The 26,696-nt window shown below is 42.7% G+C and overlaps 2 protein-coding genes across 3 annotated transcripts; one reads left to right on the top strand and one right to left on the bottom strand.

The window, feature by feature from the left end:
• Positions 1 to 9,267: 9,267 nt before the first annotated feature.
• On the top strand, positions 9,268 to 14,183 carry LOC102682260 (myosin regulatory light chain 2, ventricular/cardiac muscle isoform). Its single transcript, XM_006640274.3, has 7 exons — positions 9,268 to 9,366; positions 11,326 to 11,415; positions 12,274 to 12,349; positions 12,445 to 12,549; positions 13,085 to 13,163; positions 13,245 to 13,293; positions 13,751 to 14,183. Exons 1-7 carry the CDS (start codon positions 9,364 to 9,366, stop codon positions 13,853 to 13,855), a joined length of 507 nt encoding a protein of 168 aa, XP_006640337.2. The 5' UTR covers positions 9,268 to 9,363; the 3' UTR covers positions 13,856 to 14,183.
• A 1,815-nt stretch (positions 14,184 to 15,998) lies between these two features.
• LOC102695693 (coiled-coil domain-containing protein 63) lies at positions 15,999 to 26,523 on the bottom strand. Of its 2 annotated transcripts, none has more exons than XM_015366061.2 (11): positions 26,461 to 26,523; positions 24,824 to 24,976; positions 24,226 to 24,415; positions 23,428 to 23,550; positions 22,134 to 22,315; positions 21,076 to 21,269; positions 19,962 to 20,179; positions 18,892 to 18,966; positions 17,404 to 17,596; positions 16,692 to 16,886; positions 15,999 to 16,225 (listed from the first exon to the last, which is right to left on the bottom strand). In XM_015366061.2, the coding sequence occupies exons 2-11, from the start codon at positions 24,958 to 24,960 to the stop codon at positions 16,068 to 16,070; spliced, it is 1,665 nt and encodes a 554-aa protein (XP_015221547.1). In that variant the 5' UTR covers positions 24,961 to 24,976; positions 26,461 to 26,523; the 3' UTR covers positions 15,999 to 16,067. The 2 variants fall into 2 exon arrangements, with proteins under 2 accessions (XP_015221547.1, XP_006640489.2); XM_006640426.3 differs by lacking the exon at positions 26,461 to 26,523 and adding an exon at positions 26,356 to 26,454.
• Between the last annotated feature and the right edge of the window lie 173 nt (positions 26,524 to 26,696).

The following is a 26,696-nucleotide window of genomic DNA, read 5'->3' as shown; positions in this document are numbered from 1 at the left end:
GCAGGGCCAGTTTTCTCACAGGACAATTAAGCTACCTGCATGTTTTTGAACTGTGGGAGGAAACCCACACAAACTCCACTCTGAGAGCACCCCAGCTCCAGAATTGAACACAGATTCCCTGCACTGCAAGGCAGCAGTGTTACCACTGCACAACCATTCCTTGAATCCTATTGAGAACCAGTGGAGAAACCTGAAAATTGCTGTCCATTAGTCATCTCCAAGCAATTTAAGAGAGGTTGAGCAAATTCAAAATTGCACAAAGCCAGTGTTCAAAGTTAAGAGATTTATCCAAAAACGACTCGAGGCTGTAATTGAGACCAAAAGTGCACCAAATATCGAGTTCATGGGTCTGAATACTTGTGTAATTGACATATTTTTGACAAATTTCTTTATTTTTTACTGAAAATTACTGTAACCTACCTTATCCTTAAAGTATTCACTTTGAGTATTCAAGTACTGAATAAAATACCAAGTTAAAAAATCGTGTATTCGTCAACATTTTGAAATTTCACAAGATGGGTCTATTCTAATTGTTTGAGTCAACGGCGGCAAAATATTTTTAAAATCCTATACATAACTTGGAAAATAATACAAACACAAAATTAAGAAGTCAGTAGCATTTGACCCTAGTTTCAAATCTATATCACATAAAAGCTATTTCAGAGTTATGAACTACTCAGTGCAAAGTCTTATTTTTAAGCTGTCCACAGATACGTACATGAGATGTATTAAATTTGGATGTGGGAACTAAAAAATTAAACATTTTACTAATAAATCAATCAAATGATTAGTCAATTTATTGCATATGACATTGTAAATTGTATTTATAGCATGAATAACGTCTAGTGTTATAGACAATCACAATATGAAGCAACCATAAAGAAGATGCTAAAGACAGATGCTAAAATGTTTTTTATCTATAACTAATTTTTAGGCCAAATTACCTTGATTAATCTTTGTCTTGCAGACACTGTGGCTCTGATTATTCCCAGTGTGTCTGTGAGAAGCCTGAACTAAATAAAAAGAAGAATTTGATTTTTTTTTGTATAAAAGTTAATGAAAGCTTCCATTTTTCCAGAACAATAGATGTTCATCAAAACACCTGAGGGGAAAACACACAAAAGGTACTTATTAAAAGTTTCGGTTTTATTACTCTTTATTTGTAGCTTAAGGGAGGAAATATAATGCACAAGGTTGAAAACAAAGTAATAACATTTTTTATTTGGAAATGATTCATTGGGAATTTGAAATTTAAATGAGAGCTTTTGCATAAAAGGAAGCTGTATGTGCAGGCCTGTGTTGGGTTTTTCAAATACTGTGTACATGGCATAATACGCCCGTTTAAAGGTTTTTAATTGTGTTTTTAATCCCAGGTGCAAGGGGAAAAGGCTGTTGTTGACTTTGGTTGAATGCAACAAAAGAGCTTCATAAAATGTTTAAAAGGATCCTTTCCTACAAAATGTAATCAAAAATGTCCAACCTGAAAGACTCAATTGATCTGTTGTTTTGTTATTGTTATACTGTATGTTATTGTTGGTTTCCCACATTACACAGAAAGATCAATGATGTCTGCTTAATTAATATTAAACATTCATTGTAGACCTCTGAAATGGTCTGAGACAATACTAGTGACCCCCTTACAATTTAACAGTTTTGTATCTCTATGAAAAGGTTTCATGAGAAAAGAATATAGAATGGTGTGAATTAGTAGCAGAGTAAGCTAATACCACATTACTTTCAGTATGTTTATTTACCATATTTAGAGCTTATTACACTGTCATAAATTATCATGGTACAGCCATATAGTAACCCACCCATCCATTTTCTAACCACTTTATTCAATACAGGATAACGGGGAACCTATCCTAGCAAGCAACAACAACAACAACAACAACAACAATAATAATAATAATAATAATAATAATAATAATAATAATAATAATAATTGCTTACACTTATATAGCGCTTTTCTGGACACTCCACTCAAAGCGTTTTACAGGTAATGGGGATCCCCTCCACCCCCACCAATGTGCAAGCAATGAACTCAAGGCAGGATACACCCTGGATGGGACGCCAGTCCATTGCAGGACACACAAAGATACAAACACACATACCAGGGCCAAGTATCCCAGAAGCCATTTAACCCAGCAGTATGTTTCTGGACTGTGAAAGGAAACCCACATGAACACAGGGAGAACATACAAACTCCTCACAGCACCTTCATAAAACATTTGAAACAGTTTGATCATCCTGCAACCAGTGAAATGCCCTGAACCCCACTTTATTATAATGAACATCAAAAGAACAAAATAAACTAATTACTCTCTGACTGTCTGTATACATGTTTTCAGAAAACTAAAGTACAAGGATTCTGGAGAATGATAAAAAAAAATTGCATTTTGATTAATTTATCATTCATGACAGACCATGATACACTCAAGTGACTGAAAAATGGTTTGTAAGCACTAAATCATGAATTAGTGAGAGAACTGATTGGGCACAGATGAGGTGAAATGAATATACTTATCAAAAACAGCACCTTTGTGCCATTGGTATGTTTCTCACTTTCCAGGGTTTTCACTACTATCAGTTTCTAACTAGAAAAGCCACATTCCTGTCTGTCACTAAGATCGATGAGGAAGTCCAAGTGTCTGGGCAAAAGTGTCAAACCTACAAAGCTCTGCTTGTTGTGATTGATTAAATTCCTACTGTTCAGCCCTAAACTGATCGAGTCCTGGCCCCTCACTGATCCCCTTCCTGTGGGCTCGCCCTCGTATGACAACATTCCAGCAGGACAAAAGGACGTGGTTTGGCTGCTCGATTGACAAGCGCTTTCTTCAGTGACGAGAATGTGAGAATTATGCCGTGGGTGCCCTGGCATCCTGAAATGGGTGCCCTGCTTGACAGACCTGAGCACCGCTGAGCACCTGTGGGATGAGCTGCTACAACATGTGGGTTCTAGGGCTTAGAGACCAGTGAACTGGAACATGCTTGTCCAGGGAACTGAAACAAGAACAAGACTGGGACAGAATCCTACAAGACAATATCTGCAACCTGAGCCAGACATTCATCCCACATGGATAGCTTTCTTCCAAACTGTTGCCACACACTACAAGCTTGTTTCACAGTAGATCCCCACTGATCAAATCTGCTGTTGGCTGACAAATCAGAAAAATGGATTCCCTGTGTCATGCCTGGCCATTCATTTGCACATATGATATATACTGTACATCCAGTATATTTATCTAAAATAAACATATTGCAGAGATCCTGTGTATGTACTTCTCTACATCAACAGCTAAATAAAAAGCATTTTTTGAGGGCAACATTAATTAACGGAAGGGATATATTTCTATTTCATTGTTTAGGGGCACAATAAGGTAGCCTGCGCTGCTGCAGGATGCAGATGACATATTAACTAAAGCCAGCTGTGTTTCTATTAAAAACTATTTTGTCTGCAAAAACCACCATCTTTCCCAGCTCTGCTTATTAAAAGCCAGAGAGGCGACATTTACTGTCTTCCGAGAAAGCTGTCCGCACTTAGAGAAGATGAATTACAGTTGTATTATGTCAAATATAGAATTGCACACAATTGAGTGCGATCTGAGTATTTGATTTGTCTGCAAATGGAGGAAGGTGGAAGGGAGGGGCTTTCAGACTGGTCTGTGATGAAAGCTGGGTGAAATGTAATAATACGAACAACAGGAACGCATCATTCTGTGCTTCTGTTCATACTGCTCCCGCTGCTGATAGTCTAACACTCGGGCTGGGGCAAGAAAATGTTTTTCTCCTCATCCCTCACATATTCCAAAGACCGGCATAGTAGATTTGGTGTCCTCCTTGTAATCATACAAGATGATTGTGTTTCCCTGCGGGCTTGTGCAAACAGACCATCCGATGGAACAGATCCGGGGAAAATAGAAGCCGACAGTTCTTAACAAATGGCTTGGGTGTGTTCTCAGCTCCACCCAGTGGGCACCAACGAGGTGAAAAATAAAACAGTGCCACTGAGGCATCTCTTCAGACTTCGGGAGGGGAGAAAGGATGCTTGAAACAAGCATATGGGAATTCGAAAGGTAAGTGCATTGTGGTATGGCTGCTCCAGAGTACAAAAACCCTCTTCTGTCATCATCCACAGACGTCCGAGGAAGATGGTGATGAATTAGTGTGTCAGCTCTGTTGAAAACTTTGTGATCTGAGCACAAGCATCGAGGAGAGGCAGAGCAACAGCCTCAGGGATAGCATAAAAAGGGAAATTCATTTTAATAACAGAGCAAATCAAGATTTGTGTAAACCTTGGTGAGTTGATCTAATCCTATTTGACAACTGTAATTACCATAGGTCAATACAGCAGTGCTTTCCAAATCCTTTCAACTACTGGCATATTTATAATATCCCAAACTATAATATCCCAAACTTTTGACACAAACCAAGAGGTTTTAAAATAATCACTTCTAATAAAGCAAGAAATAACATTCATCTCTAACTGAAAAACAGACTACAATGTGAACTTGACTTCATTCTTTTGACTGGGATTTCAGTGTGAAATGTGAGCCTGCATCTGTGAGCTGTTTAATATTTGGTTAAGTGCTGCGAAGAGCTACACAAAACTCCTGATGCACTTTTTTAAACATGCTCTCTCCTGATTCCCCAAGTCACCTGAGACCTTTCTACAGTTCCCAGGTTAGGAAGCCCTACAACACAGTATAGCAGTATAGCAGTTCCCAGCGCTGGTACTGGAGGAACAGAGGAACCTGTCCAGCTACGTTCTTACTCACAGCGTAATTGATTTCAGTTTTTTCAGGTGTATTTGTAAATGTGCTTTCTGCTCTCAAAAGTTCAGATGTGTTTTTTAATTGGTATCACAATGCACTTACCTTTCGAATTCCCATATGCTTGTTTCAAGCATTTTTTACCCTGTAAAAATGTTTGAGTTTCAGACCTACCCTCATTCAGGTGTGCTGTCTTGAGTGTGCCCTGATTTGACTTGTGCGGAAGGAATAAATGCTCACTGTGTCCGTTCATCATCAGTTAATCAACTGCTCAGAACAATGTGATCAGAAATAGTGGCTGGCAAGCTGAGGAGAGGATGTGTACAATTCTGCAGGCTGAAGCTGTTGGAAAGAGTTAAATAACAGTTATATAAAAGTCTCAGAAAGCATGTAGATCAATTAAGTCATTAATTAGCACCGGATATGTAGGGCTAAGCTGAAAACCAGCAGACACAGTATTCCTTAAGATCCAGAGTTTGGGACCCAATACATTATAGCACAGTCTACGATCACACTTGGTCCTGTAGTAATTGCAATAATAAACTATAATAATTTAGTACCAGCGTATATAATACAGATTTGTGCAGGGTTAATTATGGCATTATGTAGTTTATCACGGAATGTATCAGTTTTATTATATAGCCCACATGGTGGCTGTTCTAGCAATTTTTCACATGAGAGGTTTATTACTCACCTCCCCTGATAGCTTTAATTTTGTGGCCCAAGGTCATGATAATCCCTTCATAATTCACTGTATCTCCCTGCCCATAAACTAATTAGGAAAAAGTTACGTTGCGGCATACAGTAATGTACTTGGCACAGTGTTGCAGCATTTCAGCAGATAACGTCTAAATCTCCTGTTGGAATAAGAGCTTGTTGGCCACAGCCAGGGCACTGCCAGCTGTGGAGCTGGAGAGAAAATGAGACAGCAGGCTTCTCTCTGCATCACAGGCAGCAAAAGAGTCCAAGGGCTGGGACTGTGCAGAATCATATTGAACTCAATAAATATTTCTGATTTCTAAGCCTTTTCTTTCACTGAATTAAAAGTCCCACTCAGATCTGAGGAAGTTCAGAAGACAGTCACACATTTCAGAATACAGATTCCATGCTTTAAGGACTGACAAGGGGAAGACATATACTGTTAGTGAGGCTATGTACATGTGCAGGATGCTACAATGTATTTAATGAAGATATCCATGTCCCCCAGCACCTACGTGGGCCTGAATACCACTGCATCCCAATAATCCGGGCCTATTCCTTGACTTTGAGCTGTGCCTTTCTTCTCATCCCATAACCTCGGCTGGAAGTTTGCAACTTTAGAGTCGCTCACTGGAAGTTCATGTGATGTTGTTTGTCAGCTCCCAGTCATTTGTTCGTTGTGGGGTTTTTGTTTGAACGGTGATACAGTCATGATTGTTGTTTTACCAGTATTTTATTTTGCCTGTACAGCGTTACTCTTTGCAAAGTGCCGTGGGAAGGGGAAATGATGAAAGACGTCCACAACAGGCCGTAAGGCTGCTTTTAACCTGCATTCGCAACACACTGCAGGACTTTCAGAGCCTTTCGCTCAAGTGCGAGGACAACGGCTCTGCTCTTCTCAATTCCAAATACAGGCAAGACAATTTGCCAAATGACTGTGCGAAAGAAAAAAAATATTTTCCATATTAACAGAACTCTTTTTTGACTGTCTCACCTGGCTGACCAGGTAAAAACTAGACTTTGGAAGATGTACTACATAAGCATCAGATTCACCCCCAAAAAAAAACTATTCCGTACTGATACATCTCCTGCGACTTCTGTTATACATCTTTCAACTAACTGAAGACAACGGGCTGCACTGAAATAAGGCAATTCAGGTTTATAAGTTTGTTTCCGTTTTATATATAGCTGTGAGACCTCTCTGTCTGATACTCATGCTAAGCTGTAACAATACCTTTCTCACACTGACGCGCAGGCATGCAAAGCAACAGCTGCCATTTGTGTCTTAGACTCAGAATAACCCAAAGAGTCAAGACAGCTGAAACGACAAAGGCGAGCTGAAGGGCATTGTCACACACGCAGGGAAAGAGCAGATCTCTTTAATCCATACCACCGCGCCCTCGACCCAGGATTAAGACACATTAAAAGTTAATAGCTGAACCGTTGACGTACTGTAGAGCAGTCAGGAAGAAAGGGGGATCGGACGTCTTTTCTAAATGTGTGCTGTGTGCTCTTTCTCCATTTGCTTGGAGGCGCGGGCCAAAAAAGAGGGCAGCTTATCAGTACAGCATGAAAACCATACATCTCTCTCTGCCACCCACAGCATAAGACGAGAGATCGTAGCAATCAACAAGAGAGGGAATGCCATGTGGATATTTTTTAGCAACATTATTTTGATCAGTTTACTGGCTCGGCGTGCTGGAAACCTGCCTCGGGGTCTGCTCTCCTGGCTGTTCCCTGCCGCCACTGCGAGCTCACAGCCCTCGGCTCGGCGGCCTGTGACACATTCTCCTGTTTCACGCAGAAAAATCCCCTCAGCAGGATTGCCAGCGCCTTTCCTTGGCAATCCAACGTGTTAAAATATAACTTGTGATCCTTTGTAAAAGAAAAACAGCCTCGTCAGACATGACATAGATGTAGATAAAAATATTTCTCCATCCGCGTCTACAACCAGAAGCAGACGATGAAAAAGGAAAATAGAACTGGTACAGTTATGAACAATTTACTAAAGATCTATGGAATGATAAAATCCATTTTAGTTCCTTCATTATCATTCCATTTCCCAGTAATAATATTTCTGCTCCACGTGTTGCTTTTGCTGAGTTTTTATAAAGCTCTATTTTGTTTTCACCATTATTATCTTGACTAGATTATAAGAACACTTACCATTGTCACAATTTGTAATAACGATGTGAAACTATCCTGTGAAAAGCTACGTTTATGCATGCTCTGTACTGCAGTACATTGTACTTATATCTGTTCTCTGAGTTGGGCCCCACCTGACCCTTTCTCAGTTTAACCACTGTTACAGGGAGTAGCCTTTTCTCCCAGCACAGCTCAGCGCCTCTCCAGAGCAGAGGTTTGCTGATGGAAATGTTAGGGAGACGTCAAATGGCTGTAATTGTCAGGCCGACCAATTTGAGAACAAGGAAGCAAGGATTCAGCTGTGGTGAGGATGCCCACTGTTCAGACAGGGACGACCACCCAGCTACAGTACACTTGTAATGACAAGGAAGCAATTCCTGGTCATTAGGAACCTTTGGCTTTGAAGTAGGGGGTGTACATCAGAAGCCTGGGGGTTGGGGGGTGTCTTTGCTGATGGAGGATGGGCTCAGAGGGGGCGCTAGGACAAGCTCCTCATGTTTCGGTGAAGACAACAGAACGACCAGCCTCCCCATCTCCACCAAACCCCCAGCTACAATCCCGCGACCCTGCCCCAGAGAACAGCCGCCCAGCCAGTGCCACAGCTCGGTTCCACTGACAAGAGCCTTGGGGAAGGATTCTGCATGAGAGCCAGCCAAATAACTGAAGTCTCCTCTTGGGGCACAGGGCGAGTGGCAGTGATGGAAGCTTCTATTATTAAACGGTCTTTTGTTCTGGCCATTTCTGTAGAGTGTCAGAGTATCAGAAATAGGCCTTCGGGGGTCTTGTGTTTCAAAGCCAGGCAAAATCTCAAGAGGGCACAAGCTGCCGGGCAGGGGGGTAACATCTGCAGCAGGTTGTGTTAGAGGTTTCTGGGCGCAAGGCCGGTTGTTTTGACAATTCATGTCTGGAGACATTTGGAAAGGAACACCTTGACTTCTGCTTCCTTTCAATCGCATTTTTCAATGGAAACCTGTACCAGCTGTAGGTATAAACAATAACTTACAACCCCTAACTTATTTGCCATATTGCATGGCTGATTAGAAAGCTAACAATGATTTATTATAAGTATGAATAGTGGCACAGGCACAGTTTCACATTTAAATACACTACAGTCCATCCATTTAAGTGCTCAGTCTTTCCTGGACCTAATTGTGGTGTCTAGTGTGTGCCACAGAAACTTAAGCAGGGGATTTTGAAGGTAATTTGAATATAAACAATGAGAAAGTCCTGTAATATCTTCCATTCTGCTTCAGCATTTCTTCCTTGCAGAGATAGCATATTCACATCAACCCAGACTATTGCGCTCAGTGCTGGTGTATATCTTTATAAGACACAAGAGTGGGAGCTTTGAATTCCTCTGCTGCTTTTGGGAGGTCTGCCGGGGCAGCTGTCAGTCAGCCTCGTGCGTGTGGAGCAGGTTTCTGACCAGGGAAGGGAAGAGATGCACATCCATCTCGGGGAGAGCGTGCCATTTCCTTAACCTCCAGGCCCTCGCTGTGCCAGCAGACATCGTCAGAGCACACTGCTGTCATTCGAAACCACTGTTATTCCAGGCCCTGGGACAATGCAGCGGGGTGAGGGGTGGGACATAGCTTTTACCTGTCACTGCCTAAACAAGGCAACGTTTATTTATAACGTGGGGTGCAGGGGTGGCGCGGGGGTATATAATTCTGCCCCACCCGGAGGCCTGATTGTTAAGCAGCAGCTGGGAGCCTCTCTTTAGTCCTGCCCATCTCCAGCTTCAGCCATGGTGAGTGCACTGCGCAAGAACTCTGCATTGACGATGAGTGGCAAGTTTGCACCCACACGTAAAGAGCTCTGATCCTGCAAGGCGAATCGGGAACTGCTAGCATTGCTGGATGCTTCCACTGGGGATCACGTCACCCCAGTTGTCCCTTCAGCCACCGTGTTGCGCGCGGCTTGTTTACGCGGAGATGGATGCACGTAGCGCAGTATAGAGGCGCACAGGACGTCGGGAATGTTATCTCTTTCTCCTAATCTGCAGATTTTGGCAAGTCATTTCCTCAGGCTGGGGAGAGTGGTGGCGTAGTGGTTAGTACAGCTGGGGCCCTGGGTTCAATTCTGGACCTGGGGTGCTGTCTGTGAGGAGTTTGCATGTTCTCCCCGTGTTTGTGTGGGAGTCCTCCCACAGTCCAAAGACCTCCAGGTAGGTGAACTGGATTCTGGGAAAACTGGCTCTGGTGTGTGGTGGACTGGCATCCTGTCCAGGGTGTATCCCACCTTGTGCCCATTACTTGCCAGGACAGGCTGCAGCTCCAGCACTCCCCTATAATGGGTAAAGAGGTTAGTAAATGGATGGATAGATCTTCTAAGTCTGATGTTCACCTTTAAAATCACACTTTGCCTGTGTTTTGAGTCATCTGTTTTGGGAACTACAGCCACAGTGTTTATAACAGTATCTGAAAAACTGCAGGCAGACAGAACGCCTAGAAAGTGCCTCAGTGCAATGGCTGGATATAGAAAAGAAAATCGTCAATCGTCTAAGAACACATTGAATATAATAAGACCATATGTCGTGCAAAGAAAATAGAGCATTTTCATCGTTTGCACAATATACAGTTTTGCTTACTTGCTTTTGACCATAAATAATTGTTCATTCCTAAATTTGGCATTTTTTTTTAATATTCCTGTTTATATAAAGGATGACAGCTTAGATTGTTGAACAAACTTCTCCCTTGTTGATTTATAGGGAGATTTAAAGACATTTGTGTAAATAAGGGACAGTTATTGATTGTCCTTAGATTCGTTTGTCTGATTTTGATCGGAAACGAGCTAATTGGAAACAGTGTCCCTTACTCAAATTCAATCTTTTAGGCTAACTAGCCAGAACGGAGAAAATCCATTTTTTTTAGTAAATGAACCGTGATTTAAAAATGCTATACTGAAATGGTGAAAAAACTAAATTTAATTCTAATAAAAGGTCTCTTAACCAAATAAACCCAGCGACCCTGTTTATGTACAGAGGTATTGGAAAGTATGCTCCTGTGTCATGGCCCTGGGCTGTCATGCACATTTGTTGGTTGCTAATCCGCACACAGTTGTCCCAAAGCGGCTGAATTTAGAGCATGTCATTTGAACAGGAGAAACTCTGATGACAAATTTCATTTGGGGGACGAAATGCACTTTTTCCTAACAAAAGGCTCATAATACCGGTCTTCAACACTGTCGAGACACGCACAACTCAGATCTATTTTTATCTTGTTGTGCGACACCATTGGTAAAACCTATCCACTCAAAATGTGAATGATAAACATTTCTGATTAAGAAGAAAGTTATTTTATCTCTCAAAAAGTCTTCTATTGCGTGCTATGCTTTATCTTTATGCAATTAAAATATCAGTCAGATTTTTCTCCACAAATCAGGGAGTTCCAAGTAAAGTTTATATGATGGAACCCTATATATAATACAATATTTTTTAAATAAACCCTATAATGGACTATTAAAACAAGATTGAAGATATCTATAATATGGAGAAAAAGAACTCATACATTCAGGAGCATTTAAAGCTTATGCATGGTAACAACTACAATTGTATGGCTAAGAAAGCAGAGGCTTGATGTGGCTAATACAGTTGTGGTGCTTTACCACTGAGCTTCGGGTTCTCAGAGCTACTCTGAGCACATTGAGAAAGGGAGTCTTGATAATTCACACTGTGGAATAACTCGCTGGTCTTTGCTGCCCCCCACAGTCACCCAAAAAGGCCAAGAAGAGGGCAGAGGGAGCAAACTCCAATGTATTCTCCATGTTTGAACAGGCCCAGATCCAGGAATTCAAGGAAGTGAGTGTCTGCCCGTCCATAAAGCTCCAGCTCAAGGGATATTTACAGACTTCTTGGTTTCCCAAGTTGTTCTGCTTAATACATCCGGCAATCGCCTCGGTTAACTATTTATTGGCTATCAATAATCAGCCAATAATTAATTAGTCAATAATTAATCATTAAATAATCAAGGATGCAGCTCTTTCACCTTTCAGCAATACTTCTCAATGGGACATACATTGCCTGTAGGAACTTTTCAAAAGCTTCTCAAATAGCTTCTACGTGAAACATTTTCAGGTTTTAGGATTTAAAAGGTGGAATCCTGGGAAGGAAAGCGCTGGAGAGGAGAAGAGTGAAATATGTATTCTATTATATCTATATATAGATCTTCTTTTTAGCTGGATGTTATTTGTGGGTAAGAAAATGTGGGGAAAATGTATTTGCATGAGAGCTAAACACCTTAAAATCTGTTCTGCAATATAATTAAAGAGCCATAAAGTTCAAATAGTCCCTCTAATATCAGGCAGCCACAGTTGACCCATAAGGAAAATAACTATTGTGCATACATCATTAAAGACAGAACAGTGCACTGCTAAACAGGAGTTAGGGTTACACAGAGGGTAAAACAGGCTATAATTCCTGAGTTTACCATAACATCTCCGGTATGGCTGTTTGTCGGTGGGAGATTTAAAAGAACACTAAATATTAACAAAAAGAAAGAGTTAAACTGGCTTTCCTCAGTCCCCCCTCGACCTACAGAGACAGTGATGTCCACACAGAGGGCTGTTGGACAGTGTGTGGAAATTCTCGGACAAGTTTAGTTACTGCCTCCTCATGCCAGAAACGTGCTGTCACTGACTAGCTGTGCCCCCCCGGTAGGCTTTCACCATCATGGATCAGAACCGAGACGGGTTCATCGACAAGAACGACCTGAGAGACACCTTCGCAGCTCTGGGTGGGTTCCGACTGCCGCCCTTGTGCGATCGCCCGCCCCGCCCCGCCCCGCCCGAGCCTGACGGGGCTCAACTGTGCTTTCTGTCCCTACTTTAGGGCGGTTGAACGTGAAACAAGAGGAGATTGACGAGATGCTGAAAGAGGCCCCCGGCCCAATCAACTTCACTGTCTTCTTAACCATGTTCGGCGAGAAGCTAAAAGGTAAGGAGGGAGTGGCGCACACACACACACGGATCGGCCAATTTGGTCATGGTGGAAAGAAAAAGCCCGGAAAATCTGACCAAAACGACTTTCATTCATCACAGACACCACTCAGAGTGTCTAATTACATTTAATAGAGTTCTTTTGCTGTGTTGTTCTGCACTGGAATAGAGACATTGCAGGAAAATGCCTCCAGCTTTAAAATACTTTAACATCCAGTGCTGAAAAGCTCACCGTAGAATGTATGACACAAAAATAAGAATTAAAACCAGATACATGCATCAACGAAGATGCGAATAAACTTTACACAAGTGCATGGAAATGAAAAAAAAAAGTGGAACCTCCTGAAACATTTAACTTCACGCCTGAGAGCTGACAGAATTGATTGTTATCGCCGAAATGGACTTCTGGAGTTTTGCTTATCATCCTTCTCCCAGATGTTACACATACAAACAAAACATCAGTGCAGTCATATGATACATGTACAAACGTGGTTCAAAATGACAAGCCAGATGAGTCAATGTCGGCCTTGTAGGTGCTGACCCTGAGGAGACCATTCTGAACGCATTCAAAGTGTTTGACCCGGAAGGCAAAGGAATTCTGAAGAAGGATTAGTAAGTACCACTCTCCATTGCACTATTTTGAATGGGCTCTTCATTCACATTGAATCACAATATACTGCTCTCTGTTTTCAGCGTTACAGAAATGTTGACGACTCAAGCTGACAGATTCTCCCCCGAAGAGGTAGGTTTTCAAGAACATCTGCTCTCTACCAAACCTCAGTCTCTTAGTCATGGACAGTAGCAAAAGTGTCTGTCAGAAATCACAGCTCCCACATTCATACAAGAAGTAAAACACCTGGGCAGTAGTCCAGAAACTGGAATCATGATTATAATGCTTAGGTGTTTGAGGTACAGGGATTTACTGCTGTCCTTTGAAGACAAGACCAAACTGGAGCTGAGGAGTTCCAGTGACTTGAATAACTTTTTCATGAGCATTTCTTCACAAAACCAAACAGAAGTATTGTATCCTCTTTCTTGTCACATTAAAAAGGTGTGTGTAAAACACATTCTCAAGAGTAGTGGTGAAGCTTTAGCTGAAATGTGAAGGCACTATTTGTCTTTCATTATTAGGTAGGGAGGTGCTGGTTTTCCAAAGTCTTTTTACCAGTTCTGCTCTCTCCCTCTGCTCCCACTTCTAGATGGAACAGATGTTCACTGCCTTCCCCCCAGATGTGTCCGGAAATCTCGACTACAAGAACTTGGTTTACATCATCACACACGGCGAGGACAAGGATCAGGAGTAGTTATGGTTATATCGGTTAAGTCCCCCCCCTAACACATGATCTGCCCCCTCTCTCACCACATCCCACTTTGTCTTGCTTAGATGGCCGAACCCTGTTTAGTCAGCTCAGTGGTACAGTATGTCCTGCCACAAGCAGCGCAGCACAAAATAGACAGAATAGTGCAGGAAGTGACCCTTCATCTCCTCCACACACTGTGTTTACATTTCAGACCTTATACGTGTTCATCATTTTTATTTCTTGTTTTGCTGCCTTTTATTTTCAATAAAAATATCACCCGTGGCCGACAATTCACCTATAAACTTGTACAATAAATGATCTCAGCACTGTTCTTGAGAGGTCTTGCTGCTGACTTTTTTTTACTGTTCTGGTAACCGCCCCACAGGCTCATTCTGGTATGCTGGTATGAAAAAGTCCTTTCTCAATTAACTCAAAATATTACCAACAAAACAATTTTATTAAGGTATTCACACTCCTAGATGTTTGAGTATGTTAGACACTCAGATATGTAGCCACTTTGCATAGCTTAAGGTGTTTGTTTATTGTGTTTGTTATTAAAAAAGGTTACTCTGGGTTGTTTTATTGACATGTTTAAGGAGTTACAAAATTCGTAGTTAACACAAACATTACAGTAGCATGTTAGAAATGTAATATGTTGTCTGTGACAACATTGAAAGGTTTAATAAGATCCTCCTGGGGGTTCCAGATTGTTTTGTACAAAGTTGCAAACTTTTTTGTTTCGTGATGTTATATTTTTAACTGAGCTGCGGCTCAAATCCTGACCTGTGCCTATTGACTCTAGTTCCAGGCAACCCTTGATTTCGCCCAGAAATTAACTGCTGAGTTCTCCATCTTCAAAATGAGGAAAAGCTCAGTTCACCAAGTGCAAAATCAGGCAATCAGATTTCTCTTTCACTTGACTGCCCCTCTCAGCTCAAGCTGTGCCACTCCACATAGAAGAAGTTTACAACGATGCAATCATGTGCAAAAGGATACCAGCAGTACACTGGAGCAGCTCTTGTGCTCTCAATGTACTTAGAAATATGTAGAAACCAGAATAATCCCTAAGAACTGAAGCTTGTTAACTCATACAGTACTGGGCTGTACTAATGCTCTGGTCAACACATTGCCTGCTTCCTTTAGCTTCGACCCACTGGGAAAATGAAACCTTTACTTTTTTTGACTCCGTCAATTAAAAAGCCTACTGACTCACATAAGGCGGCAGCAGCCTTCGGGGATTCTTTAGGTACAAGTCCTGATTAGCATGTACCGCACAGCAGCCCCTGACACGAGCTCCCCGTGCTGCATGGACTGGATGATTGAAGTGCTGAGAGCCCAGCGAACTGTTGCACAGTGAGGAGAATGCAAGGGGCTTCCTGATTCATCCCTCACTAATTATACAGTGTGCGTTCATGTCAGCGGGACCCAGCTGTCAATTTGTATGTCGGCAAATCTGCACTGCAAGAATACACTTCTGTTTATGAGAATCTACGAGGAATTGTTAATCATCTCATTTATGGGTTTCAAGGCTCACGGCACTGATTCTCCCCAGTCCTGGAAGGTTAGTAAGCCAGCTGATTGTGTTCTTCAGTGTTCGGTCGTGCACTCTAATTGTTTGCCCTTTAAGAAAAAAGAAAGAGCAGCCAACACACGCTTATCTGATGTGCTTTACAGTCAAGGGCAGTCAAGGGATGCCTTTTTCTTCATTTAAATGCAACACATTTCAGTATGTGAGATTGCATGATGCATATTATTAACCCCAGAGATAAAACAGTGCAGTAGTCACTTTTGCATGGAACAGAAAGGAGACCTTTCCCTGTACGAAATGTATTTTAAAAACATGAATGTGTACTGACAATAAATTACAGGGACAATCAAGACGTGTTTAACTTGCTAAGCGTATTTTTCAGAATGCATATTTTTGTCTAGCTACTTTTTTTCACTGTTCGACTTGCTGCCAGGAGTATTTGCTTTTCTTCCGTTTGGAAATATATCTCTGTGACAAGGGTTTGCAAATGATAAAAGTGAAACGAACTTCCTTTCAAAATAAAATTCAGTCTGAAGCACAGTTATAACTAGATGGCCTGTACACACAGATTCTCAGCTGCATCTAGCGACAGTCAAGCAACAGACAACCCACTATGACTAGAGCTTGTCTTTCTTTTATTGAACAGCTGGAGGTGTTGGGGGGATTTCTGGGCTCTGGCTTCACCTCTCAGGTGGTTTTGACCACAGTGGACAGCTTCTTCTTTTCCCGGTGGGTCCTGCAATCGGCCTTGGACAGCTCGCAGCGTTTCGCCAGCTCCTCTGAGGCCATCACCTTGGGAAGCACCTTCTCTCGTAGGCTCCTAATATCCAGAGGCTTGCCGTCATCTGAAAAGAGTGACAGATCAGCCTATAGGTATGAAGGGCAAAGAACAGTGGGATAGCTGAGATCTTCACCTCCCACCACTAACTGATGAGCCACATCTGCAGTGCACATCTGGCTGAGGGCTAGGACTTCACACCTGTGTCATATGAGATGACACTGCATCTGGGTTATCCACATTGACAGTTTGTCTTCAAATGCATTTCCACTTGCATACAGCATGCGTATTGTTCTCAGACAAAATCAAAACTTTCCTCACATAATAGGGCTTCCCCCCTTCAGACACCCGCAAGCTTGGCAGAACAGATCAGGAGCAGGGGATGAATTATTCCATTCAATGGAAAGAAAACATCTGAACAAAACTTACAAATACAAAATGAAACAAACTGTAAACAGGCCTGGTAAGACATAGTATTCACTGCCACGACATGACTCGTCTTGCTGTTTCGGAGGCTGATGTCCAGTCAGTACCTGCCGCCTGCTGCTGTTCGGCCTCGCTCTCCTCAAAGTCAGGTGGCACCTCCGTTTTCACAGGCATCACGGTGGGTATCAGGGCAGAACTGGCCAGAAGGGGGTTGGTGGCAGGCAAGTCCTGCTCCTCTGCATCCTTCAGGTTCAGGTACGATAAGACCATCAGCATTTCATTGACCTTTTGCTCCAGGATACCTGTCGATCAACAGCAACAAACCGACAACATACCTTCAGATGTATTGTATCTGAGTATCCAGTATGCCTGCCAATCAACAGCAATGCATACACTTCAAGGTAAAGGAAATGGCAAAAAATTTGCTATACAAGTATTTTGTAAGATTTCTTTAAGATGGTAAGGTGATTTTTTTCTTAATTTGTCTGGCGGTTTCAATCCCTCTCCTAGGTGTGACACTTGATGAAAGCTGAAGGTCATTGCTTGTTCAACAAATCAGCGATATAAAAATATGAATAAGTTCATCAGTAAGGCCCAGTGTACCGTAAGATCCCTTTGCAGCTATTGTTGATATGGTTCATACTGTACATTACAGCAGACCCTGCAAAGAAACTATGAACTGACAGCTGAATGGTAGTGTTTGTCCTGTTACTCTTCTATAAATACCGGTGTTGACTTGGGGAGAAATGACATTCCCTTCGCTCAGCCTGTTGCACAACAAGAACAGTACATGTCTGGCTCTCTGCACAGGAAGCCTACCAATATACTGGGTGACGTTGGAATAACTGATTCCCTCACTACCGCCCAGTTTCTCCAAGATGGGCAAGGGGTCGCAGTTCATCTTGGTGAAAAGATCTGCGATGCCAGTCTTCAGCTGGTCCAGGGATTTGCAAGTCAACTTATATCGAGACTCCAGGGCATCTGCTTGGCTTCTGGTTGTCTCCAGCTTCACCTGAAATGGAAAAGTAGACAGATGATCAGCACTGAGAGAGTCAGCCTGTATTCAATCCCTTACAGTTCTGTAAACATGCAGACTCTTGCTCCTCAAAATCATCGTAACACAACCTAAAGGATCTAGAGTCTTTAAAACTCTGCATGAAGTGTACCTATGGAGCCTATACTGGCACACAGTGGGCAATACAGGCATGAGATACACTGGTGTGCCAGCATACAGCCTCCTAACCATGTAAAAAATGGGCTCCCACATGGGCAGCTTAAGGGCACTATCCACTCATTCTGTACATGCAAAACCAACAGTAACCCTTATCTGGTGTGGTAGCCTACGACTGTTGAAAAATGAAATCGATAAATTTAATACTACTAATTCAACATTTGGAGATCCGGTCAAAAAGACTGCAATATTTCTGTGAAGTAATTAAACATCTTTAATATGGTCTGTCACTGAGCTCTATTTTTTATGGAGTGAGAAGAAAAGGTTGCGGAGCCCGACACCACAGAGCACACAACTTCATGATTAATTGGACTGCCCGTCAGGCCCATCTTATTTTCTGATCTATGAAAATATTCCACCAATCACAGTGGGCAGATTTCGCAAGGTCACAAATGACTGCTGCAATTCCCACCTGCTCTCTACCCACTACATCAATCGTCATACACAACGGTCGTCAGGTCAGCGATCGACAGAATCATTCAAATACCCTTTTACCTCATAGGAAAGAATTTAATTTAGTTTGTTTTCTTACTGTGCTGTTTAATTTTTCATGTTGTAAAAGATTCCCCGGTACAGAGTGTGAGAGGTCCTGAGATTGCTTCTCCTGTGTTGTGAAGAGAGAGTAGAATTCCCCCTTCCTATTTACACAATATACAGTGAAACTGATGACGTAATACTACAATATCATGACAGTAAGTTTTCTAATTTTTTCTATCCTTTATATTTGTAGGAACAAACACTCAGTCCTCCCAGGACCTGTCTTGCACTAACAGTGCAATAACACGTTACTGCTTGATGAATAGTGTGACTGTCACTGATTGATGGGATTGATGGGATTCCTTAGAGCTTAGATCTTTTTGTTTCTTTCTGTGAGTGTGGATGTCTTGCAGCAGCAGCCCCCTAAAGATATGTGCCTGTTCTGCAAGATTGCAGAGCCAATGGTGAAAACCTGGTAAACCAGGTACTGTTTATGATCTGAAATGAATGCTGTGATGACTTCAAATACAGTCCATCAGTAGAAGACCACGCTGCTGTGCTGTAGTGTGGCTTGAGTGCCAAAGCTCTGTTTCCATTACCTCTAGCTCCTTTAATGAAGCGTTCCTCTGTTCCTCATGGTGTCTGTCCTCCAACTGGAACTGGAGAATCTCATTCTGGAGAAAGTTGGCAAACAAAATGACAGCAAATTCCGTAGAACCCTCAGTGAACTGGTCCTGCCGCAGGAATGAATGTTTATTGAAAGTGACTAAAGGCATGGGCCGCAGCTGGACAAGAGGCAGATGATGGCATTATTAGTGGTCCTGACCCTTCGCCTTACACATGGACCAAGAAGAGGGGATGTCTGTAAGTAGGGCTAAACCAGGCAGCTGATGGACACCATTATGACCCAGATTGACTACAGATACAGTATCTGCGACATGCAAATTTTACCAGAAATACTTGAAATATGGTCTAAGTGCACATTCTGTTCTTGTATGCCATATTCCTGCTGCAACCGATTTCTTCCTATCTGATTGCACACTCTTCGAAGGGCTGCGGGCACTGGCCACCCTCCCTTCTATCAGCAGTCCTCAAGGTTGGCCTCAGATGACAGAACGTTCTCAGAATCTCTGTCCCAGGCTCCTTTTTTATAGGAGCTCTATATTTAGTCCAGCCGATGTGCTACATTTTACTACTGCTTGCCTTGAATTCTCTTTACCATCCTGGCCCCAGAAAAGGCATTTGGTAGCTTGCATAAATTTCAGCATACAAAGTACATGTTTCTTTTCAAATATTTGTTCTAACATCCGCGCATTTTTTGCCAAAACAAATCACAAGAGGCTTGGAAAATACATGTCATGGGGATATGAGCAAAGTAGGATATGAAAACGTCTAATTTTAAATGATAGAATTCACAATCAGTTGAGACTTTTTTAAAGGGTACTTTCTTGTAACAAAGTCACTGCATTCCATATTTTGAATTCCTTGTAACTGGGGTAAAGTAAATCAATTTTATAATCACACAAAAGTAATGAAATAAATTGCACTTGTTGCTGTCATCTATATCATTATCCATGTCTACATTCAAATGTTTGCTGCTTTTTTTTTAAAAAAAGGACTGTCCACTGTTCTGGAAGGACAGCCTTTGTGTTTGCAAGAGCATACTCACCTTCATCCTGTTAATCTTCAGCTCCAGCATCTCCGCCTCATTATTGAGCTCGTTGATGTAGTTGAAATACGCAAAGTTCTTTTCCTCGTTCTCCACAAACTTCCTCCCTATCTCCTTGAGGTTGTCCTCTCCTGCCAGCTCCACCATCCGCCTGTGAACGGCCTGGTAGGTCTCCAGGCTTTCTGCACCTGTCCTCTCCTGCAGGGCCTGCTCAGCATCTGCAGTGCATGGAGCAGAGTGAGGCACCAGCACACTAGTCGCTGCAGGGGTACCTAATTTTACAGGCACAGCTACCATCAGGGGGACGGTGAAGCCCCAGACACTGCGGTGGTTTTTGTTAATTTAGCCTTTAACACTAGCTGTAGGCCTCTTTCTTCTTTATTACTTGGGGAGAAGACTTTCACTGCACTACGTCATGGAACCAGGGTTAATGTCACCTCGCTCACCCCTGCTTTCACAGGGAGGGAGGCCAGTCCTGAGTCTATCAGGGCAATTCTCTTCGCATCTGAATCCTCCCTCTGGGGGCTTTTTTATTCACGATGAAATTAAAGTTGGTTTTGAATCGATGTTTTGCAATGAAACGAGTCAAACAGATGGCGCGGACAGACAAGGAGATGCTGGGGTGGATTTCCATATGGGCCGAGGTGGAGATTCAGACACATCTGAATCAGAGGGCTGGGCCACATACACATGCCTTTTCATGGCATAAAACTTTGCTCCTCCCCGGCTAATTTTCCCTTTACAGTGTCGGAAGACTTCCGGCAGATTTGAGTCGACCCTGCCCTCCACCTTGCGGAACAACGTATCGTAAACTGACCCAGTTCCTCCCGCAGTCACAGTGCGGTCTCCTAGCAACCAGGGCCACTCGCCTCTCCTCCGCAAAGACTCATGGGAACGCGGGACAATGAGGGCTACCCCAGGGAAAGCCAGCGAGGGGAGCCGCTGCCCATACAAGATGGATACATGTGAACAGCACACGTGTCCCCCTTCTCCACATTTGAGAACCCAAACTTTCACGCCCCGGAAACTTTAAGCCAGCCCGTCGGTGCTGGCACGGGGCCACCCTGAGACATACAGGGGACAAACCCCAAGGGGACCGGAAATAAAAAGTTACTTTTCTTCTTTTTGCCAGAGGTGGGCTCGTCCTCCGCAGCGGCGGAGCGCTCCTGGGACTTCAGCATCATAAAGCTCCTCAGCTTGTCCTCGTGGTCGATGACCCTCATCATCTCCTTCAGCTCGGTGTTGTACAGCACCAGGTCCTTCTGACTGCGGTCCTTCACCGCCTGCATACGGGCCAGGGCCTCGGACCTGACAGACAGACATACGGACGCCTTCTCACATGACCGCTGACACCGTTTTACTCACTAAGGTTGCCAGTCCACACCAAAGATCAGCAGTGAAAAAATTCTTAGGGACACAGATCCTTATTTGAACAAAAGGCTGTTTTTTTAGGACTTAATCAGTTGCTGGTTGAACAGTAGCTGTAAATTTTGCAGGACCAAGCACCTGAGCCTCTACAAGAATAAACTGAACTTACTAATTAAATTAAATGTTTTCAGAATTTGTAATATATGGTGGATGTCTTATTTTGCAAGGCTTACCCATTGGCTCTAAATAATTCTAACCCTGTTACTGACTGACCGCTGCTACCGATATCAGCCAAACAGACCAATGCAATAATTGCCCCAGCTGGTGATTAAACACATAATTATAACCCTCCTTCAATTCCCTTGAGACAAGCTGTACTGCTTCACAAATTGCCTAATGAGTACGACAGAAGGAGAGTGGAGCCGTTGTCCCTTGATCTCAGCCTGGAGGAGCTGTGGGATCTTGGCATTGATCTGAACTACAACTGCAACTTCAGTCATGTTCTGCTTCATCCAGTAGATGGAGCCATTGGACTGTCTTTCAGTGTCAGAAGTTTCGGCAAGGACAGGACTATGCGTAACTGTATCATCTCCTGTATTGACAATGTGTTGTTTATGGATTTCGGTATGGGGTTTTATGATTTATCTGACAAGAGCTGTTAGAAACAGGGCCTGCAAACTTTCATTGAGACAAATGGCAACAGTGGTCAGCAGACAAGATTGGCAAACCCTGGTGCTCTTGCAAATAATGCTGACACTGACACAATAACACTGGAGTATGGTGGACATCGCGTTAACACCTCACCTTTGGTCATAGGCCTGGGTTGACTTTTCCACCAGCTCCTGCATGATGCTGTGCTGGAGCAGCACGTCCTTGCTCATCTTTTGGTACAGCTGACCAAAAGTGTCCCTTTGCCACCGGAGGTGGTCAATATCCACTCGCAGGGCCTGGTTCCTGGACAGCAGCTTGTCAAACTGCATGGTGGCCTGCAAGCAACACGGGGAGAGCTGGACTCAGCAATCCAGATCACAGCCAGCACACAGAAACACAATGTTTCAGGGTGACAGTGCTACTCACAGTACGAATCAGGAATGACTCAACGCAGCTTAACGTCACACACTCCAAAGAGAAGAGATGTTAAATAATAGTCATTAGACTGAGAAAAAGAGATCCTAAACCTATTTCGGTTCCACTGACTTCAAGCTCACTACAAAAAGAGCTGATATTGTCTTTGCTGGATAAGGCTGTAGATCAAGGCTGTAGCTACAGTCATGTTAGAAATGTCTTTGCATTTCAAAGTACCTTTCAAACGTGCCTTTTCTATGATGAGATTGACTGCTATGTATTTGCTGTACTATATATAGTAGAGCAGCATGATGGCCAGTAATGACAGGATCGTGGCACAGTGGTTAGCATTGTGTATGTGTGTGAAGTCTGTATGTCTCCCTGTGTTCACATGTGTTTCCTCTGGGAGCTCTGGCTTCTTCATACACTTCAAAGACATACTGGAAGGTCAATTGATTTCTGGGAAAACTGGTCCTGGTGTGAGTGTGTGTCTGTGTTTTTGTTGGTCTGCCCTGTATACCCCACCTTGCTCCCATTGCTTGCCAAAATCTGGCTCCCCTGCAACCATGAATTGCATGAGCAGTTAGAAAATGGATGAATGGACAGTAGACAGTGCAATGACAGATCAAATATGGCCAATTGCCTAAAGATAAGTAATTATTTTAATACAAATATGGAAGTATTAATTCTTTTTTATTATATGTACACCCAGTTTAGAATTGGCAATTGTTTAAATCTCAGCTATTGTCATTTTTGTACCATGCTGCCGGCTCCATAGTGCCGTACAGGAGAGTGAGAGACAATTGGAGGACAATCCATGTCTCTCTCTGATGTCACTGTAATCCTACAGACACCTGGGAACACCACTCTGCACCGCCACATGTGGAGTCCCAGTCACCCAGTGACATGTCCCAGGCTTGACGTCGGGAATGAAGGGACCCAACATACACTCACGGCGAGGCACTCGGATCTTTTATTTTCCTTAAATTATATCCCAACTGCCGGAGGACACAAGACTCGGAATGGGCCTAACCTGGCTGACACGGCTCTCCAGAATTCGGATCTGCTTCTGCTGCTGAGCAGGCCTGTGCTGTGTGCAGTTCCTTCCTCTCATTCTTTTCTTCTTCTCCAGGAGCTTCGCCTCCACCTCTTTAATCTGCGAACAATGCGAGAAACAGCAGGGCTGAACGACGGGGAAGAACGCAACGCACACTGCTGCATGTCATTTCCTTTCCGAAACGAGGCACACAATAGTACAAATGCAGTTCCGTTTTGCTGTCTGGCAGGACAAGGATATTTTCCTACTTTTATCACAGGAAGAATCCCAATGACAGCTTCTTTCCTGTTGGAATTCTTACTATTTTCTCCAGCTCTACTCCTCTCAGACTCATGGATCACCTAAATATTCCTGGTCAAAGTGTCTGAACCTTAAACTCAATCCTGTCTTAGCCCCAAAATTGCTGAAGCATTTTGTATTGCATTTGAGATTAAAAATAAGTTATTCCTACAAAATACTTGGGAGGAATTCTGCAGGAATTTGGTGCAAACATAATAGTTTTGGCAAGTGGTTTACAATACTTTTTGCAGGAATAGTGCAATGTTGTGTTGTTTGGGGAAATTCATCTCTGACTCCCAAATAGATTCTGGCAGAATCAGAAATTTAGTGCTCAGTCTATGCAAAATCATGTTAAAATACATATAATACAAACATATTACTCCCTACAATATGCTCAGCAGAGTGTGAAAATTTTTCTCTGTTAAATGAATTCAACACAACAAGTCATGCGGTGGAATGCAGTGATCACTGGTGTTGTGAAAATACTGTACCTACCTGCACTTCCAGCTTGGTAATGTGGTCTTTCTGCTTCTGGATGAGCGTGTTGTAGTGGTCCTGCTTCTCCAGCAGACACTTCAGCTCCAGTAGGTGACAGTGGTCACTCAGTGTCCTCTGATTGGATGTCATCAGATTTATGTTCGTCTCCATCTCGTCCTGTTCTTTTAGCATGCGGTTGATCTCTTCTCTGTTGGCACAATTACTTCACTTGAACATCAGCATCAGCCAGTAACAATAACAGAGCACAGTGTGAGTGAACGTTCATGTACCGTTTCAGTTTTGTCATCTTACCAGTCTAGTCCATAAAAACCCATTCCCCTGACCTTTCATGTAACTGAACTGAATACATGATTGGACCACTGGAGCAAACTGCATTTTATTCTCCATCGTTTAAACTAGGAGGTTGAGAATTATTAGTTCTTTAAAATGTCTTGTGACTTTGTACCTTCAAGGCCCAGAGAGTTTAACAGACCAATGGTATAGTTAATTTACTTTGAACAAGACTATGGCTTGTGGACCTTGAGAAAGATTTACAACTTTTTTTTCTGATTTTTCCTCGCTCAGACACACACAGCCCAGGAGAGCGTGCACTCACTGCTGCTTGTGGATCCGGTGCTGGGCCTGGTCGCTGTAGGTCTTGCTCTCCATCTTCAGGACATGATGCTGGTGCCTCAGCCTGCTCAGCTCTGCCTCCATGCCGGCTTGTGCCTCTTTATCCAGAACTAGTGGCATCTTTCATGCAACAAAGCTAAAACCCATAAAGAAAAACATTTAAAATATATTCAGGTATTTAAACACATTAAGTCTGTTGCCTATGCACACTGGCCTTTAATCTCCCTGGTTAGGCACTACTGTATATTCACTATATGGCCAGCAGCCATATCACCCTGCAACTCACAACTGGACTCCTGGAAAAGCTAAGGCTGCTGCTGGAAGTGGTGTTAGTAGGGCCAGCAGGGGGTTTATGTGGGTCCTATTGCCACAGTATAGTGATGGGGACACTATACCATAAAAAGGCGCCGTCCTTCAGATGAGACGTAAAACCGAGATCCTTACAAATCTTCTCGAAAAGAGTAGGGGTGTTACCCCAGCGTTCTGGCGCACTATGGCTACCGTCGCATTATCCAGGTGGGGCTGCATATTGGTGGTGGTGGAGGGGAGTCCCCTTTACCTGAAAAGCACTTTGAGTGGAGTGTCCAGAAAAGCGCTATAGAAGTGTAAGCAATTATTATTATTATATTAATTTGTTTAGCAATCGATGCGTCGGGCTCCAGTGATGGCTGCCTGCGACCGCAGGTGAAGGCACTCAGCACAGTGGGAGTCAAGATGAGTCAGTCAGACTTCTCTTAATCTGGTTCCCCTTGTCTTTTGGCCAGGTGAGGAAGAGTGGGGTCTCCCAGTGACCCCCTGTGCCACTTCCCCAGCAGCTCAAGGGGTGCTGGGAATCAGAGGGGCCTGTTTGTATTTACACACACTCCCACTATGGGGCTGCAGGTCCAAACTGGTGAGGTCTATAATTAAACAGTGGTAATTCTAAATGGATAAAAAAAAACAACTCTACATTTATTTTGATATAGATTAATCACAGACAAACCTACACACATACATGCTGATAGTACAGTGTATGTGAATTACACTGCTCAGAGCTGCTCAGAAGAGTCCAAGCATCCCTTTTTTTAGAAATTAGTCTTTTATTAAAAATTGGAGTCTTAGGTTAAGGACGATGTAAATATCTGTCCAACATAACCACTTTATGTTATACAAATCTTATATCACCTTGTTGACATTGCTTTAAAAACCATCCACCATGATGTGTACAATTTTCAGCCACCCAAACTCCACTCTCAGAAGGATGACAGCACACCCACAGACATGATGCCATACGTTTGTAACTATAGTGACAATGCTGACTACTTCGATATGTCATGCTGATCCCTTCGCTAATATGAAAAATAATAATTTAGATTTTTAATTGTGCTCTACACTAGATGTTTAATTTAAATAAATATTATATGCGAAAGTTTAAACTTAATATTACACTTCAACATATTGTATTTTATGTCAAACACGTCAAAAAATATAACATTTTTTATAAAGACTATTTTGGGAAAATTATAATAATCGTACCTTAGCAATTTTGTAGACATCAAAGTTACGGTTTGCAGCGAACTCAAAATACAGTGTTTACTTTAAATTAAATTATAATAGAAAATAGCTAAAAAATTAAAAGACCTCTAATTTGCTTCGGAGATGGTCAATGTCACTTGAGCCCAACTGTCTCCTGGAAACACTTTCGAAGCCGCAGAACATTGAGAAATTCCACGATTGTGAAGTTTTGATTGTGACGCCTTGCATTGGCCGGTGACGTTTTTTTTTTTTAAATCTATACTTCTATTCTACAAGCAATACACACATACGTGACACGAGGTTTTATTGCTTACAGTCGACTTCGTTATGGCGATATAGAG

The sequence above is a fragment of the Lepisosteus oculatus genome, chromosome 22 (assembly GCF_040954835.1).
Source record: "Lepisosteus oculatus isolate fLepOcu1 chromosome 22, fLepOcu1.hap2, whole genome shotgun sequence".
Classification (NCBI taxonomy): Eukaryota; Metazoa; Chordata; class Actinopteri; order Semionotiformes; family Lepisosteidae; genus Lepisosteus; species Lepisosteus oculatus.
Note: the sequence above shows the minus strand (reverse complement) of the source record. Positions and strands in the feature narration are given on the sequence as shown.